This window comes from Arvicanthis niloticus, chromosome 6 (genome assembly GCF_011762505.2).
Source record: "Arvicanthis niloticus isolate mArvNil1 chromosome 6, mArvNil1.pat.X, whole genome shotgun sequence".
Classification (NCBI taxonomy): Eukaryota; Metazoa; Chordata; class Mammalia; order Rodentia; family Muridae; genus Arvicanthis; species Arvicanthis niloticus.
The window spans coordinates 45,882,463-45,901,703 of record NC_047663.1 but is presented as its reverse complement, the minus strand read 5'-3'; the positions used below and the strand labels follow the sequence as shown (position 1 = coordinate 45,901,703).

General features: G+C 50.5%; 1 protein-coding gene across 6 annotated transcripts in view; it reads right to left on the bottom strand.

Moving 5' to 3' along the window:
- Rph3al (rabphilin 3A like (without C2 domains)) overlaps positions 1–19,241 on the bottom strand; it is a 143,398-nt gene that overhangs the window by 71,205 nt on the left and 52,952 nt on the right. For all 6 annotated transcript variants that reach the window (XM_076936291.1, XM_034505839.2, XM_034505838.2 and 3 more), the window contains exons 2-4: positions 13,246–13,355; positions 11,245–11,388; positions 8,835–8,964 (exon numbers count right to left, since the gene is read on the bottom strand). In XM_076936291.1, the coding sequence (XP_076792406.1) occupies positions 8,835–8,964; positions 11,245–11,388; positions 13,246–13,322 (351 nt within the window). In that variant the 5' untranslated portion in view covers positions 13,323–13,355. The remainder of the gene's footprint in view (positions 1–8,834; positions 8,965–11,244; positions 11,389–13,245; positions 13,356–19,241) is intronic.

Here is a 19,241-nt window from a genome sequence, read left to right as displayed (position 1 = left end):
GAGTCTCAAGGTTAAGAGGGACAACCTCGCTGGGTCTTTAAGACCCAACCTGGGACCACTTGCCAACTGCCACCAATGGCATAACCGGGGAGAAGGAGGGCTCTTTCTCACATCTGCGGTACTGGGGATGAAGCCAGGGCCTCGTGCTGGGCAAGCTACATCACCTCTCTAGCCCCTGTCTTACCCTCTGGAGCCACCACATGATCTGGGCTAAGAAAGGGGGGGCCAGAAAGCAAACTGTGTCACCGCTCAGCTCTGCACTGTGATGCCAGGCAGGAAAGGACAATGCATACATTGTGGACATGACCCAGCTCTATAAACCATTACGGATATTCAATTACAAATTCCTACTGTTTTCCTTGAAAAAACTCTACTCTAGCTCACCGGTTGTCCAAAGCAGGGGAGACCCCTGACCTAACGCCTGGTGTAGGAGGACCAGGTCTGCCAGTATGTTCACGGCAGACTCCAAACTGGCATATAGCCAGGGAGGTGGTAGGCATCTCAGGGTTTGGAATTGGGGTTGAAGCTGCAGTGTATGCACTACTGAGGGGTGTGTGGCGGGGAGTGGGAGGGTGGTGCCGATTGGGGCTTAGGCTGAAAGTTCTTGCTGGGGTAAGATCCTGCCCCTAGGTCTTGGTGGCTGAGCCTGGGGTGGTCTATGCCCTGCTGTTGAAGATGGCTCCCAAGTGCTGAGGAGCTAGGTGGGGAAGAAGGCTCAGCTCATATCCTCTCTTCATGTTCCTCTTATCCCTCTGTTCCTCATGCCCCACTGAGCAGCTTTGTGGGGTCACAAGGTGGTCCCTTAGTTTTGCCCTACCCTCAACCTGAGTGACCTGGCCACACACTACAGGTGCCCAGCAACTTGTCCTGGCTCACTTACTATATAGAGAAGCTGACACTGGACACAGGATGATAGGCCATATAAATGTCACCTGACAGGCCACATGCCCTCACCTACCCCCTTTGCCCTGGTCTTTTCATGGTAGGCTCGTGTACTGAGACACAGCCTGCTGGGTAAGGTCATTAAGACCCCACCTGGGGAAGGACTTCGTCCCCTGCTTAGTGTCCCTTTCCTCACCTGAAAAGTATGGCTAGCCAGTTCCCACAGTGGCTTTGGTGATAACGTGGGCAGGGGGGCCTGGCATGAAGGCAGCTGTCAATTACTGGAAGCCTTTTTTTTTTTTTAAAGACAGGGTCTTACACAGCCCAGACTGGCCTTGAACTCGCTGCATAGTGGAAGATGACCTTGGAGTGTGCATCCACCCCCCCCCAAAGTTTATGTGGTGCTTTGATCAAACTCAGAGCTTCAGACAACTCAAGAACTCTGCCAGTTGAACCATATCCCCAGCCCCCAGCAATGTGAACTTGTTTCATAAATTTCTCTTCCTTATTTCTGAATATCCTGGTGTTCCTGGGATAATCTAGGCCCTGATTACTATTTCCCTTTTGAGACACAATCTGGTCTTTCTAGCCCAGGTTAGCCAGGAACTCTGAATCATCTTTTTGTCAGCCTCCAAAGTGGTTGGATGACAGGTGTATGCCACCATACCTGGTCCCTGGTCCCTGCTACATGGACAGTTCAGTTGTCAGTGTGTTCCTGCCAACCCACCACAGTGCCCCAGATCTCCCCGAGACATCTGTGTGAACTTTGCCTCTCTCACAGACCTCAGGACTGCTCAGCTCTTGGGTGGCTCTAGTGATGCAGGAACAAACACAGATGCTTCAGCCTGGCCTTGAAGCCCTTCTCATCTTCCTTTCTCCTAAGTCTGCCTTTCTCCCTCCCCTCCTCTTCTCAGTTTCCCATACACCCAAACCGCCAAGTACCCAAGCACTCGCCAGCCCTGTGCCTCTCCAGAGCCATGTCTGCTCTAGCCATGGCCTACTGGGCACATTTTTGTGTCTCCCAACATTGCCCCCCATGAACAGAGGCTACCCAGCATCTCCCCCGTATTTGTTCTGGGGCCATTTTCAGCTCTCCTCTCCTACAGTGCTCCTCCCACCTGAGACCTATGTACATGTAAGCCTGGCATTGCTATCTCTCCCTTGAGAGTCAGATGGGCACAGTGTCCAGAGCTGCAGAACTGACACGCGGGCCACGGATGGAGAGTCAGTTCATTGAGCTAAGGGTATCACTGGCCAAATGAGCCATAGCCCACCTTCTTCTATCCAGATAACCCCGAGTAGGAGAGGTCGCTGCTGAACAGGATGGACTGTCAGTTGTGCTGAGTGGCAGTTCCTTTACTTAGGGGAAGAAAGGCCGACTGTGGGTACGAGGCAGCAGGGCACACGTGCCTTAATGGAGATGTTCTGCTTGCCAACCCCAGGCGAGGTGGATGTTCCAAGATGCAGCTTGGTGTCTGGTCCAATTCTCTGATCCTGACAACAGGAGCCAAGTCAATTCCTGCCAAACAGCCTTGGCGACAGGCGAGCAGCCGGAGCAGGCCCCTCAGGGCAGAGGAATTAAGTGACTCTTTCCGGGAATTTAGGAAACATCAGTAGCTGAACGAAAAAAATCCATCTTTGTAATAAGGCACAAACACACGTCTTCCACATCAAATTAGGCCGAGGAAGAGAAAGGATGCAGCGAGGCCAATTCGGAGGCAGCTGGGATAAATATGCTATTGCTCAAGGTGGCTGGCTGCTGTTACCATGCTTTCTCTCCCTTCTCCATCAGGAGCCAATGCTTAAGATCAGGCTTGTAAAGTGAGGTCAGGATGAGAGCCGTTTCCTGTAAAAAATGGCCACCTCCTGACTCTTGCATATGGGTGGCGGCAATGTAAAATCATTCAGCCCCTGTGCAGAACGGTATGGCTGCTCCTCACAAAATCCTGCTGAACTACTGTAGGATGCAGGTATGCCACTGCTGGGTATATACTCCCAGGGAATTGGAAGCGGGACCCCTGAGAGAGATCTGCATGAACCCACATACAGTCACCTTGTTTACAGGAGCTCAAATTCGGGAGCCCTCGGGGTATCCATCACAGATGAGTGAATCAGCAGAAGTATGGTCTAATAGTCACCTTGACATGTTAGTCCCTTCATAAAGGAGAGGAAGTCCGACAGGCACATGCTGAGGTATGAATGACACTTGAAGACATCATGCTAATGAATCTGGTGAAATGCAGATTCTGGCTCAGGAGGTTCAAGGGGGCCTGAGAATCTGCACTTCTGGTTAGCATTGGGGGATGTCTGTGCCTCTGGTCCCCAGTCTATACTTTGAGTAGCAGGCACTCAAATTCTTTGACTTCTCTGGTATCTCCACCTGCAGGAGGTGGTCTCTGAGGACTAGCTGGGGAGGACTCCTGAATTCCCACAGGAGAACATGAGATCTCTGCTCAGAATCAGCAGACTTTCTAGAAAGTGCTCCCTCCAGCAGATCAGAAGCTGGAGACAGGTATGAGATAGTGATGGGGAGGGACTTTGCTTCCTCAGATTGCCCAGGCGTGGCAGGCAGGAGGGTGACAAGCAAGTGCCATCTGCTCATTCCCCCATTGTTCAGCAGCCACAAGTCCCTCACCCTGGACAGAATGGAGCCTGCCTAGGGTTCCGGGGGAAATGGCACAGACCCCTTCTAGCCTGGGGTTACTGCCAATCTCTGCAGCAAGACACAGATCCTTAGAACAAAGTGGTCTGGAGCCTGTGGCAGGAGGTATCAGGTGTGGATCACACCCTGCTCTACAGTGTTCTCCCACAATACCCCCACAGAACTTTTGCTAAGGGACTGGAGAAAATCCCAGGCTAACCTCAGCCCCTCTGCTACCAGGACTCAGTACACAAGGTTTAGGTTATGTCAGGCTGGCTCTCCTGGGCCCACACTGTGAGATCCATTTGGCCAAGACCAGGAAAGGCTCCAACTGCTTCCTTAGACTGGTGACAGTGCTGTCCTGGGGCTCAGATAGTCATCCCGCAGCCGGGCACAGCCTCACATGGCTGGGAAGCGGCTGACTGACTCAGATCGAAGGCAATTAGGAGTACCAGGCCTCTTTAATTAACCAGCCGGCCCCTCTCCCTTTTCACTACAGACAGGGAAATGAGGCCAGGCAGCCGGTGTGTGAGTGTGTGCAAAGGCCCAATTACAGAGGACCACAGCTCCAGGACTGCAGTGCCTTCCACCTGCGCATTCATTAGCTTGTGGCTGATGGACACTGTCAGGGATCTTGCTGGAGAGGCATTGGTGCCACCAGGAGCACCTGAGGATTTGTATCCTGCCCCCACAAGTCTGGCTTAGACACTTCCAATGCTTTCCAGCATCCTTTCTCTTCAGCCTGCCCAAGCACACACACCATCTCATCTTGGGAGACTCGCTCCCCCATACAGCAATCCAAGTTGCTAAGTCCTGGGAACCTAGGTCCCTACAGTAGCAGGTGTCACTCTAGAGAATATTACCCATCTACCTTGACAGTCAGGACCTGAGGGAAGAAGCCCCCCTCTTCCTAGATTCCCCTCATCCCTGAGAGACACACAGACTGTGCCTGGATGTCGCATGTATGAGCCACTGGCACCTGCACACTCATGGGGGATCCCTGTCAGCTCACACCAATACTGAGAACTGCAAAGTGTCCAAGTCCTTAATTTAGTTCCATAAATCTTGGAAAACAAAAGACTAACGACGGCAGCAGCTTCAGTATGAAGCTCAAGAAGGTACCGATGCTTCTAGTCATGGTGGTAGCCAGCTGGAATCCCAGCATTCCAAAGGCAGAGGCAGAAGCACTGAGTTGGAGACCACAATGGGCTAGATATTAAGACTTTATCTTAGAGAGAGAGAGAGAGACAGAGAGAGAGAGAGACAGAGAGACAGAGAGACAGAGAGACAGAGAGAGAGACAGAGACAAGAGAAAAACAAGAAGACTAAACCAGAAACCATAGCATGAATTCTAATAAGGAAGATATAGGGTACAATACACTGAATTGGGTCCCTCAAAATTTCAGTGTTGAACTCCAAGTCCCATTGTGACTATATTGGGAGAAAGGGTGCTCTGACAGTGAAGAATTAAGATTAAATGGGATCCTTAGTGTGAGGCCATATCTAATAGAATTAATGTCTGTAAAGGAAGAAACATCAGGGCTCCTGCCTGATGCTGTATGAAGAAGAAGCCATCCATCTAGCAGGCCAGGAAGATGTTGAATTACCTTGGACTTCTCTGTCACCCAAACCACAGGGAAATAAAGGTCTGTTAAGGTACCTACCCCCAGATGGCTGATCTATGGATCATTCTCTGGCTCCTGTGATCATGAAGGTCAGAAGTGGCAAACATCTGAGCAGGGAGCCCCTGGGGTGGCCCAGTCACAATGACAGTGACAGGGCCCCCCTGCCTTTGCTAGGAGCTAGTGTTGGCCAGGCTATGAAGGGCTTCCTTGCACCAGCTAACCCATCCCTCACATCCATCTGGTGCCGATGGCTGCTTTTCGACCTTGTCTTGCAGATAAAGAAATGAAGGCCGAGAGAGATGAAGTGAGTTTTACCAGACCACTCCACAGAAGCAAGCTGGGAACGTAGCCCAAGCTGGCCCTACAGCTCTGGGTACCTCTGCTCCTGCTTCAAGGAAGAGAGAAGCACCCCTCCCCTCAACTTGTGACCACAGGCAGTCAGTCAAGAATTCCAGAACTTCCCAGGGCTGGTGTGGGAACAGCATACTGGCCATTCTGAGATGGGGGGCCAAGTGGCCTCTCACTTTGGCATCCTACAGGCCAGGGCTCTTCATCAGGGACCCCTACTACAACCTCTAATTCTTCCCCATCTGTTTAGAATACACAGAAGACACTGACGCTCTGTTATCATAGGACCTCCATCCTTGTGATGCCTTCCTCCAATGGCAGCCATTACTACCAGGCTTGCCCCCAGCTTGCATGCTGTGTCTCCCAACAGTCTATTTGGCCTACAACAGCTAGAGTCATCCCTTAAAAACACACAGCAGGGGCTGAAGAGGTGGTTCAGTGGGTAAGAGCACTGGCTGCTCTTCTACAGGGCCAGGGTTCAAGTCCCAGCAACTATATGGTGACTGGCAACTGCAACTCCAGCTCCAGGGGATCTTCCGCCCTCTTCTGGCCTATGCAGGCACTGCACTCACAGACTGCACAGATATACACAGAAACGGCAAAACACCACAAGCTATAAAACACAACCATAAAACAGACTGTATCCCGTCCCTTCTCAGTACTTCATGCCATGTTCACTCTCCATGGCATCTTTCTAAACACAAACTGGAATTACAGCTCCTGACCTGGAGTTATGAGGCTCTGTGGAGCCTGGCCCAAGCTCATCCCTTGCTCCCTCTGTTCTAGATACTTTCATTAGATCTTAAAGCCCAGCTGGTTCTACCTCCGAGTCTTTGTGCCTGCAGTTTCCTCTGCACAGAACATGTTTCCACCCAGATCCTCCCCAAGGCTGACTCTTGCTGGTATCCAGGCTCAGTTCAGAGAGGCCTCCCTTCACAGACAAAGACACATCACTGCCTCCACTCTGGACAACGTGATAAGTCTTCCTGGCATCATTTTATGTTTTCTCATTTAAAATTTGTTTGTTGTCCCATTTCTGCTATCCCTGAAAAACAGCCTTAACTAGAGCAAGGGATTTTGTCTATCCCTTGAAACCAGCCTACACATGGTGGACCTTCTATTTAAAGAATGGCAGGTAGGGTGTGGTAGCATATGCCTTTAATCCCAGCACTCAGAAGGCAGAGGCAGATGGATCTCTGTGTGCTGGAAGCCACCCTGGTCTATAGAGCAAGTTCCGGGACAGCCAAGGCTATACAGAGACACCCTGTCTACGAAAACCAGAAAAAAAACAAGTGTGCTTACCTATGACTGGGTAACAGTGTTTCTAAGGACACATCAATCAATCAATCCTCCCAACCTCCTCAAACCCTCACCTAAATAGTATTCCCTCCCCTCCCACCTTTGCCCTAACAAGTTTCGGCCAGGCCAGCACTTAGTCTCCTTCCCACTGGCCTAGAAAGAACACATCAGAGAAACGTACTCCAACCAGCAACCAGCTGAGCCCCAGGGCACTGGGCAGTGGGGGAAACAAGTCTGGAAGAACATCTCCCCCACAGCCCTCACCCAGCTGAGGCCTTCCCCTGGGCCAGTCGGTTGCCTAGGCAATGGCTCTCTGAGGAGCAGCTGGAATTAACTCTTTGATAACCAGGGTCGGCAGCTCGCTCTGTGGCAGAGGGACAGCCTTTCATGGTCCCACAAACCTGAACTCTTTAGAGTAGCTGTGAGCTGGAGAGACAGGAGGAGCAAACAGGCTGCTGGGGCCACAGAGGCCGAAAGTAGAAGTCACAGAACATCAGCCACCTGCCCCATTCCTGGGAGCAAAGCATCTCCAGGTTCCTATACCCACCACCTAGGTAGGCTCTAGTTCTGGACTGAAAGAGGAACCAGCAGAGCCTACAGGTCCCCTTAGCCCTCTGCTGTGCTTGGATGATCATTTCATAGCCTTTAGAGTAGAATTACCTCATGCGGTAGGATGGAGAAAAGACTGCCTCAGATCCTGGCTTTCCTGCTTATTCACCTTGGTTAATGTTTAGGTTTGGAATGCCTCAGACGATGCCTTTGCCAAGGCTGCAAAAGCCTAATGTTTCAAGTCCACATGTGCTGCTCCGACATGGCCACCTCTGTAGTCGTCAGCGCAGCTCACCCACCCCACCCCGAGGCTTATAGCCTCTGTTATTTCTTCCCGGAATTGGTAAATCTCTGAAACCATCTTGGTTGATTATAGCTTGTCATCTCCTGTTATCTTAACAGAGAAGATGCTTTTCTTTCTGTCTTGTTCACTTTAAGAACTCTAAGCTTGGGGCTGGAGAGATGGCTCAGCAGTTAAGAGTGTGGTCTGTGCTTCCAGAGGAAACCAGGTTCAATTTCCAGTACCCACATGGCAGTTCACAACTATCTGTAAGTTCCAGGGGATCCAACACCCTCACACAGATATATATGCAGGGAAAACACCAATGCACATAGAATTAAATTTAAAAAAGAACTTAGAACAACAGCAGACATTGGAAGCTGCCTGAGGACAGGTTCCAGCAAAACTACGGTGAAACCGAAAAAGATGTTGGGGGTAACAGTGTCTCTGACCACAGGAGGCAGTGAAGGGGGGGCTGCATGTTGATCACTGCACAGCACATAGTCATGGCTGGAAGCAGAATAATCTAGAAGAGTTTCTACTAGGAAGAAAAACAATCCCACAGGCTCCATACGATGAGTAAAACCGAGATCCTGAATAAACGCAAACCTTGCAAGGTGCATTATTCTCTGGGAAGCAGTAAACTAAAGTTAACCAGCAAGGTCTTGGGCTCACCATGAAATGCTTTAACACACGGCACAGTTTAGTATAAGAAAAGACAAAACTCCATTTGATCTTGAGAAGGCCATTCTCCCTGGCGTCAAGAGAGCAGACAGATCAGAGCACACAGCACAGGCCTAGCACACTGCTGGGTCCTCAGGAAGCAGTGCTTGTCTAACATTTACGGAGCACCTGTGTGCTGGATAAGGCTTTATGAGCTCTGTACTTAGCATATCTGAGTACTTGTGATACCTGCTCCTGTTTTCCAGATGGAGAAAATGAGGCAGAAGATGCTAGGCCAGTTTTCTGATGTCATATGGTTGGTGTAAGAGCTGGATTCACACCCAGGCTCTTAATTTCTTTGCCAGGGCTAGCCCTAGAAGTCACACCATCCAATCTTCAGGGCCTTCTTGCCAAAAAGCAAATGATATCACCACATACATGAATGTACACATGCACACACTGTCCCGGAAACTGGGGTGCAAAGCCACAGGATGGCAAAGCTAACCCATTCTGGGGAGCTGAATGGCAAGGCCAGAGCAGGGCTTACCTTCCTGCAGTCTTTGCAGAATACAGAGGAGCTGCCCAGGAACCCCAACACCTCCCCGCAGAGCAGACACTGGGAGAGACCATTGCCCATCACGTTCCTCTGCATCGTCTCCAGCCGCTCCACCAGCCGCCTGCAGCACAAGACACAGTGTCAGAGGGAAGGTGCGTCCTGTCCTCAACATGAGGACTGCTTAGGCACAGTTGCTATGGGACTCTAAGCACTCATGCTCACCTCACCTCACCCCTTCTCCTGGCTAACTCTCCGTCACTGTCACTTGTTAATTTGCTGTTAACTGAGCAGCTAGGGTGTGCTGGACACTGGGAATATTGTGACAAACAGGCCGGATACACACATGGTTCAGGTTCTCTTGGAAATTAGGTTCAACAAAGGGGAAATTTTATGAACAAGAAAACAAGGCAAGAGTGAGGGAGACAAGAAGAGCCAGATACGGCGAGGTAGGTGGAGGTCTGGGAAGACACTTTGAAGACATGCCACAGGGTGCTGAGAAATGTCCCATAAGCCAGAGAGGGGCAGGTGGCTAAGGCAGATCCCAGGGATTTGCAGGTCATAGGCTGGAGTCTCATTTCAATCTGGAGTCAGTGAAGAGGTTGAAGGCGATTTGATCTAAGTGACATTTTTCTAAGCGCCTGTGAAAATCTGGAATAACAAGGAGAGGGGAAGAGGAAGCCAGGCGGCAGAGGTGGAACTCTCTCACCAAAGAAGGCGGGAGGCCTCGAGCTGTATCCCAGAGGACAGTGTTGAAAGCCTGGTAGGCTTTGGGTCAGAGCATCTGGGCTGGTGAGAAGCTGGCAGCAGGAGGGAAAAATCAACTCTTCTTTGACACTGCCGGATGGATGCTGAGATGCTGAGCACCCGGGAGCCCAGCTGAGCCTGCACAGGTACCCGTCCTGGGATCGATAGCTCTTTCCACTATAGACACCCACCTCCTGCTGTGTAACAAACTGTTTGGTTTTTCAGCCACTCTAGTTCTGGTACCCAGTGGATGTTCAGTAAGAACTCTTGACTGGATGAAGAGTAGCATGTGGCCGCATCACGCCCTCCTATGGTTGCCCCACCCCTACGGGAAGAAAGCCATGCTTCCTGTTTTAGAGAGGATTGGGGCTGGAGAAACAGGAAGTGGCTTGCTGAGGGATGGCGCTCCCAAGAAGTGGAGCCAGGGTCCCCACTTCTAAGTTTGGTTCCCCACCCCCAGGCCCACACTTTCCTAGGTGACTGGTTGTTGCTAAGGGGGACAAGGGATGGTTAGCTCATCAGTGAAGCTACTTCCTCCTGCCTGCTCTGAGGTGAGCACGTCCATTTTCCGCACACTGACACCATTGTCCATCTGTAGGGCTTGAGGGCAAACCCAGTTCTAGCCTGGTGTGGCTCAGTTGCTCTTGGGAAGCCTCTGTCAATCCGTGTCATGTTTCCATGCATCATGAAGAAGACATGATTCCTTCGTGTGAACAATTTGTCTGTAGTACTGCTTCTGGGTCCTTCTACATCCTTGCTGCTCAGGGCTCAGGGTGTCATCAGATCACAGAAGGGACTTCCTGCGGCAGCACTGTGACAGCAGCCTGCTGGCTGAGGGTGTCCAAAAGCACTTCCACAGCACAGAGGAGCCTCTATGAGGCTCCTGCAACACACTCCCTGCTCACCATTCCCGGGGGGGGGGGGGGGGGGATGTTGATCCTCAGCGTTCAAGGTTAGCCCAGAACCTGGCTGGGCCCCTGGGGAGATCTGTAAGAAGCCAAGTTAGGTGGGGAAAAAAAAAAAAAAGAAAAACCCAGCCATTCTGCCACGAGCCCTGTTTGTACTGACACGATAATGACCTGTCTGTATGATTGAGGCTCATACAAGAGGCCGTTGGCGCAGCAGTCATCTTTCTAGTGGGGCCGTCGCCTCCGAAAGCTGCCTTTCTACTGTGTCTGACTTTTAAAAATGATCCTGGAACTAATGGGAAAAGATGAACAGAAAAATAACGAGATCAGAACGAGCGGAGTTCCAGCCCAAAGCAGCCGAGCCCAGCGCAATCACACTCCCCTAGCTGAGCTCTTCCAAAGCAAAGGCAACAATAAAAAGGTGCACCGACGGGGGTTGGATGGCTGAGCCCTGGATGTGAGAGGCCAGGAGAGAGCTGAAAACCACACCGAAGGGCGCCTCCTGCTGGGACCTCGGTGGGGCCACTCACTGACCAACCTCCACTTGGGTCCGTTCCTTGCCCAAGCTGCAGGAGGGTACTAAGAGCCCAAACCCAAACGCTCCTGGGTTCATTCCAGCACTTGTGTCTGGGTCTTGAATCAATGCAATCCCCAACTCACATCCCAGGGGGGACCTGATGAGAAGCTGGGGCCTCCTGACTCTTGTAGACTGGCCCTTGTGGACCTCCCTTCTCAGTGCCCTGGCTCACCCGATCCTCTGCTGCTCCAGGATGTCCAGCCGCTCTGCTCTCTGGATGACCTGAAGGATGACCTCCAGCTCTCCGGGGCTCAGGCACTGGCTCCTCCTCTGCTTCTCCGTCTGGTACGTGTGCACAGACCAGCCCGTCTGCAGCCTTGGGAAAGAATGGTATGGCTGGAGGTAAGGCCACCCACGACAGCAGTAACCCAGTGTACCCACAAAGCCCTCATGAGAGTGGTGTAGGCACAGCCTGGACACTGTGGTCCAGAGTCCATAATGAACATTTCTATATGGTCTGGATGTATACCCATCACTGAATGTCATTGCTAGAGGACAGTGTGGGAAATACTGTTTTCCTGTCTAGAAGGAAACTCTTGAAGGGCCAGGCCCTACCCTGTCTGGTCCTCTCTTGGCCTTTTACACTGTGTACCTTTCACACTCTGCACTTAAGCTACACCAGCCTTTTGTTTGGCCTCTCTGTGTGCCATGTTTCTTCTACCCCAGGGCCTTTGCATGTGCTGTTTTGTATGCTTGGAACTTTCCCCATATTTCCATGTAACATTTACCTCTCTGGGTCAAGAGAAGCATCATGCTGAAAAGAAAGTCTTGGTCCTGGACCCAGTTAGTACCCTACCCCCACCACACTGCCAATCACCATCATCCAAAGAACTCACATTTGTAAGTATCTAGACAACGTTCACCTTCCCCCATCTCTGCTTTAACATGAAGAACCAGCTGAGTTTAGGAATGTCCAGAGGCACCTGGGTGCCTGGAAGGAAGAGTGTGTGTTGGAAAACTCTTCAGGTTTCCTAGGGGGTCCACTGGACTCGGCGTCCAGCTCTGCAGCGGGCATCTGTCTCTCAGACACACACCTGGGAGGAGACACTCACATCGGCTCTTCTGAGAGGCTATGGCAGCTTCAGCATCTGGTGAATGAGAGCTGAAGTTGGGAATGAAGGGGATGCTGGTGAGTCAAGGGACATCTAGGCTCTTGTACGAGGTCCAAGAGCTGGGGTCTTTCAGCAGTGTGCACCCTGCCAGGGAGGGCACCTCATTGGCCTGGCATCAGAGATGATGAGAGGGGCCAACCTCATCCCTAGTCACTCTCCCTGCAGTGGTGGTGTGAGGGGGAGGGGCTGAGGCACCCAGATGAAGGGGAGCTCACACGTCACACGTGACGCCATTCCTCCTGAGCGTTTCGGATGAATTTTTCTATCCACCTTTGATGCCTTAGTTCTGTCTCCCACAGGCTCATAATGTCTAATTGCGAATTTCTTAAGCTTGGTCCCAGTTGGGAAATGCTGGCTCCTGGTACTGACACAATCTGACAGCTGCAGGGATGTTCCTGACCTATCAGAGCCAGGGACAGCACTCACCAGGAAGCTGAAACAGACTAGGAGGCACAAGGGGCATCTGAGAGGCTCAGTCACAGATACACTGTGTGTGTGTGTGTGTGTGTGTGTGTGTGTGTGTGTGTGTGTCTGTGTGTGTGTAGGCCAGGCCCAACCAAAACTGAAGGGTCACTAGGATGAGGGTTAATAGGAAAATGAAGACCTCCAAAAAGCCACAAGGGAACAAAGAGGGACAGAGACCCTGCTGAGGGCCTAGGAAAGATGCTGTGGTCTCTTCTGAAGGTGTTCATTCAGGGAACAGGCCTGTGCTCTGTACTGCCCCGCTATGCCAGGCTCAGTGACATGGCCAGTGGGGAGGCCTTGTTCCCTGTGGTTTTTTGTGAAAAAGCACAGGTGTGGGAGTCAGCTGGACTCAGATGTGGGTCCCAACCCAGCCATTGACAAGGGACATTGGGCAAGGAGTGCAGGCCTCACTTTCCTTATCTGAGAAATGGGGATAAGTTAGTTCTACATAGTGAACAATAAACAAACACAGGCCAAGAGTGGTGTGCATTTGACAGCCACCTCTCTCCCAACTTCTCCCTGGGGAACAAAGCTTGCAAAAGACTGGGAAGCAGGTGGAGAGGGAAGGGCCACTGTAGCAGGCCAAAGGTACTTACTTGGCTCTCAGAGCAAGCTGGCGGTCGTTGGGGCAAACCCACTGATCATTTCCACTGCTGAAGATGGTGTCAGCCATGGCGGGGAGCACAGCCCAGGGCAGGACTCACATCTGAGGCAAGAGGAAAATGGAAGCACATGTCAGTGACTGGGGTGCTGATGGTAGTCCTGATCCCTGCTGACCACTGACGCCAGAGGAGTTCCTGCTTAACTCCTCCAGCAAAGGCCTCACTCAGAGCCTCTTTCCCAAAGGCTTGGGATCTAGGGAAGGGCGACTAGGTGCATCATATCACTAAGGGACCAGAGTAGACATGCCATCAGAGGGTGAAAATCAGAAGGGAGAGAAAGCACCCTCTCAGCAACCTTCAACTCAGCGGGCAAGCCCTGCAGAGCATCCAACCTCTGCCCTTTCCCACACAGCCCCACTGCCCTGAGAACACCGGAGAGTCAGCCCCATGAGGAGAGAACAAAACACTGAGGCAAGCTCATGAGTCTCCCCAATCTCCTTTACCTCCATTAGACCACAATGGCAGCTTACAGGCCTATGCTCTGTTCCCTAAGAGATCCCCACAGTGTTCTCCAGAGGGCAAGGCACAGGGTGGCAGCCAGCACCTCCACTAGGCACTTTTAAAAGTCATTGTCTATAAGAGCTGTCCTTGACAATCCTTCAGGAAGGGGCCTTCCTTAGAACCTGATGGTTCAATGTAAGTAGTGTAGTTTAGCTGGCTTTCTGTATGTTACAGAGCAGAGGGCTAACTCCGGCTGCCTATTACAAAGATGCTGCTTGTGCCTTCTAACTAGAGCATGTTGGGGGCAGGGGACGGGAAGCTGGTGATACAGTTCAGTGGTTAAAAGCACTGGCTGCTCTTCCAAAGGACCCGGGTTTGATTCCTAGCACCCACAAGGTGGTTTACAGACACCTGTTAATTTTAGTCCCAGGGGGTCTGGTGCCCTCTTCTGGCCTTCATAGGCATTGCATACATGCACACAGATACACACAAGCAAACACACGTATACATGAAAATAATTTTTAAAAAACATTGAGGCTGGAAATTTGTTTGCTATTTCCTCAAAATGTTAACCACAGACTTGCCAGAAACCACAAGAGGACTGAAAACATATATCCTCCCAGACATGAGTACAAATGTCCATAAGTCACTGTTACTCCTAACAGCCCCTAAAGCAAGGACACTTGATAAAGGTACAACTGTCCATGCAAAGGAAGATCTCAGACCTTCTCTAACATGGCAGAACCTTGAAAATATTACACTGAGTGAAAAAAACCCAGGCGTGTACAAGAGATCACATACTACATGACACTGTTTATAGAAATGTCCAGAATGGGCAAAACTAGAGAGACAGTAGTGGTATTAATTGGCACAGGAGGACAGTGACAGCTAATGACTTTAGGTTTTTTTTTTTTTTAATGAGCTGATGAAAATATTCTGGAATTAGATAGGGGTGATGGTAAGAATATGTGGGTTTCAGCTCATTAGTTATTATTAAAAAACTATCTTTGGGGGTTGACTAGACTGTTTGGCAGGTAAAGTGCTTGCTCTGCAAGCCTATGACAACCTGAGTTCAATTCCAAGACCCGCATAAAAGTGGATGAAGAGAGCCAACCCCAGAGTCACCCTCCAACTGTGTCTGTGCCATAGGACCGGCACCTTACACACCCAGTGAGAAAGACAATTGTGAACATTCCAAAGTACAAGAGCTACAGCTATTGATATTTTGCTGAGAAATCTAAAACCTTCCATTACAGATACTAGGCCTGTTAGGTATTCATATAATTTATATATATATATATATATATATATATATATATTTTTTTTATGAGAAAAGCACGTGTTTTTAAAAACAAAGACAGTGTGAGGCCCGGGATTGTTTTTATATTTTTGCAATTAACTTTGCTTTGGGAATTAACTGAAGACAGCTGGGCGTTCTTGTCTGCCTTTTCTTTCGACCTTCGGAGATGCTGTTCCAGTGAAGTACATGGAAGGGGTCCAGGTTCTCACGGATGTGTAGGATGGATGGAAGGCGGGGGAGTATTCTAATAGCTTTCCCAGATAATGGTGTGTGTTTTTCTGCACCAAAACTCAACAGATGGCACTTTCTTAAAAACTGGTTCCAGCACAGCTTCTGAAGCCACATCTGAGTACTTTCCAGTTTCCATGTTTGTGAGAGAGGCTGAGCGTCTCAGGGTGAGAAAAATAGTTTTGATTTTGGGGATCTCTGAAAAGCGCTGGAGACCCTCAAGCATCCCTGAACCATACGTAAGAGAATTCTTCCAGACCAAAGTAGCCCATGCCCATGATGACCACCAGGGGGCAGCATGTGGGCCAGCGCTAACTGGCCATGCAGCACGAGCCAAAACCCCCTGTCATCTCATAGGTCCATCCAGGGAGCTAAGCTTCCCTGGGCTTGCCATTCCACCATGGTACACACTTTGGTAAAGAACCCATAACCAGGCAGGCACAGAGGCGCTGTTGGCAAGTCAAAAACCTCTGTACCTTCTCCCAAATGGCGCTAATATAGTCCTGAAAAAACAGATCAATGCAAAAATGACTAGCTCAAGGATGAAGACATGGCTCCTTGCATAAAGGTGGCTATGGCCAAACCTAATGGTCTGAGTTTGAGTCCCAGGACCCATGTGGTGGAAGAAGAGAACACCTTCAGGTTGTCCTCTGACCTTGACACATGTACCCCAGCATGTGCTGCTCCCCCAAATAAGTCAATCAAATACAAAAATAAGAGAGCCATGTCCATTAGAAAATTAAACCTGTGTCCTCTGCCCAGCCTCTAGTGTACTGTGGGCTTGTTTTTGTTTCGGTTTCTGTTAGCTTGTGAACAGTGTGGTCACATGGCTACCTGAGTGTGAAATGCATTACTCTGCTCAAAGTAAATATTTAAAACATGCAACTCATATGCTCTTTTTCCTTTCTAACATTCTGGGAGTGTCAAGAAATGGAAGGGCTGTATGATGCAGATAGACAAGTTCTACACAGGCTGCCCAGCTCTGCTCCTGACCTGCAGGGGGCGCTGTGCCCAGACCAATGTGTTCAGGGTGGCAACCCCTGAGCCTGACAACCCAGTTCCTCTATGGCTGGACACAGAAGGGAGGTGGACTCTGTGCCCTACTAGCCACTCTACAGAAGCAGAGGAGTAATTGGGGTGACCCTGGAAGACAGGAACAAGCCAGGGAATCTTGAGGCTCTGCACTGGGAAGACCTTATCTTCTGTAGAAGCTTCCAAACTGAAGGCTGTGATAGGCTGAGCTGGGAGGATAAGCAGGGGAAAGGGGGAAGGACCTTGGCACTGAAACCTTACCTCCATGATGGCAGAGAATGAAAGGGAGCCAGGAGAAGATGGAGATGCTCCTCAGAGCTTCAGACCAGCCCACCCCTCTAAGAATGAACGTACTGCCTTCCTCCACATCACTTCCTAATGCCACGGTTTTAGGCCACAGGCCAGGGAGCCCTTAGACTGACGTCATCTGTCCTCTGATCCCTGCATGTCTGCACAGTCTGGGCTATTTTGTTCTGACCTTCCTAATGGAGTCATTACTCTTTCCAATAGAAGATGAGAAGATGGGTTAAGAGGCTATGAAAAGACCACACCGCTACCTGTACTGGTGTGCCAGCACTCAGGCGGTACAGCTTCCCCTGCCTCCTCTCGCTTCCACCTAAGCCCAGAGTGCAGCCTTTATGGCAATGAGGAAGGTTAAGCCAAAAGAATCTCAGAAGGAAAAAACAAAACACCAAAAACCAAAACCCAAACCAAATGGATGTGTGTGCAAATTCACTAAGTGTCCAGGACAAGTCAATAATCTCCCTGGGGCTCTGTTTTGCCACTTGAACCCAAGGGACAGATGGCTTGTATTATTTTCTGCATGCCCCGTACCTGATTCCCACTGCTGAGATGCGTAGAGGACGTAATGACAGGGCTGCCGGCAGGGCCTGGGAGGGAGGCTAGGGGTTTCTCCCGTCTACAGGATGAGGAGATGGGAGTCATGGCAGGACAGACATCCACAGTCAAATAAAATACTAGGGGGAGATCAAGAGAGATGGAGGGCTGTCATTTCCAGGGCTTGGAGTCACGGCACCAACTGGGCATTTGGATGGTAAATCCACAGCTGAGCATCCACAGAGGTGCTCAGAATGGAGGGCAGAGCCAAGAACACGGGGCCTGCTGCTCCCACCCTAGGCCGTGGCTGGCACCTCTGAAAGCACAGCTGTCCATCCTCACACAGAGCAGCCTCAGAACAGATGGGGGACAGTGAGGAGGCCCATTTTAGGAACCTTCCATAGAGCCAGCTTGGGTTTGCCAAACCTCTTTGTGCTGAGCTGGCGGCCAGCTCCCTGACTTGGCAGCTGGTTAGAGCCTCACCATGCCACCCCAACCCGTTCTATTTAAGTGTCTCTTGGCCAAACTGTATATATACCACCCAACATGCCTGCCCTGGTCCCCACTGAGGGAGAGCTACAGCTCACACATTCTTAAGAGTTCAAGACCAGCCTGAGCTACATTAGAAAGACCCTGTCTTAAACACACACACACACCACAGATACATACACACCACACATACACACATATTACACAGACATACATACACATATGCACACATTCATATACACATACTACACCACACATACACACACCACACAAACACACAGAGAGACATACTACACCACACACACATATAGACACATACACACATGCATGCACACACACATGCACACACGCATGGAATTGGGGCCTCACATCTCCCACCAACAGTACTGTGTGTGTTCAATGTGTGCCTTGCCTATTTGTTAATAATTTATGAGGGAACAAAAGTTCATAGAAGAAGAGGAAGCATGAAGGTGAGCCCACCTATTCAGGAGGAAGGGTTGAACGAGCCTAGAGGGGAACAGCGGTGAGTAGACAGAAAGATGGCTATGTGGACTCTGGCCACTTCCTCTATTAACCAGAGAAAGAAGGCACACAGGGTCTTAGAGTATATGTGTAATGTGCATAGTAACAGTGCATGTTTGATGAACCCAAGCCAAGCCTGCTGGGGTGGGGCATACCCCCTCAACCCTGGAGATTAGCTCAGGGGTCCTTGCCTGACCTTGCAGTGACATTTCTATCCCATCTCCCTCTACACTGTGGCTCCTGGGGCCCTGTGTCCTCTCCTCTCTATACCCTGTTGCCCAGAACAGAGCCTGCTGCAAGGATTATCTGCTAAACTGAGCTGTTCATGGACAGCTCTTCCCAAATAAAAAAAAAAAAAAAAAAGGTTTAACTGAAAATCAGATGTGCAGAGAGCAGACAGGATGGGCTCTAGCCAGGTTCTGGGACTGGTTGGTTCCTAGGCAGTTTGTCCCTCCAGACTCCCCATAGGTCATCTGTGTAACAGTGAGTGGCTCTGTCTGACAGCTCAGCTGATTTCCCTGGAGGGGCTAGAACACCCATGGGCCCTTTGTGGGGAAGCAGCTGCCTCCCGGTACCTCTCATCCCCTGCTGGGTGAGACAAGCTAAGCACAGGCTGCATCTAGTAGACACACTGAGAGGCCTTCAGTGGAGGTTATGGGGTGCTAAGGGCAGGCAGGGACAGGAGTAGCTTATGCCAACTTCTTGATAAAATTCCTAGGGAGCAGAAGGTTCATAACCCCTGGAATTGATGAGCAAGATCCAGAAAAGCAAATGCTTTGTTGCTGATATCAGGTTCTCTCCAAAGTTAAAAAGATGGCCATCTCAGGCATTCACTTCCTAAGTCCCCATGGGACTTGTCCCCATTGAGAACTTCATGCCCTGTACTTCATGGGAAAAAGCAAGAGCCAGAGAGTTGGTTCAGTGGGTAAGGGTGTTTGCCTCCAGTCCTGACAACCTGAGTTTGACACCCAGGATTTACACAGTGCAGAGAACCAGCTCCCAGAAGTTGTCCTCTGATCATTATGTGTGCATGCCACAACAGGCTCGCTCCCCTCATAACACACAAAAGGAAAAGCACCAC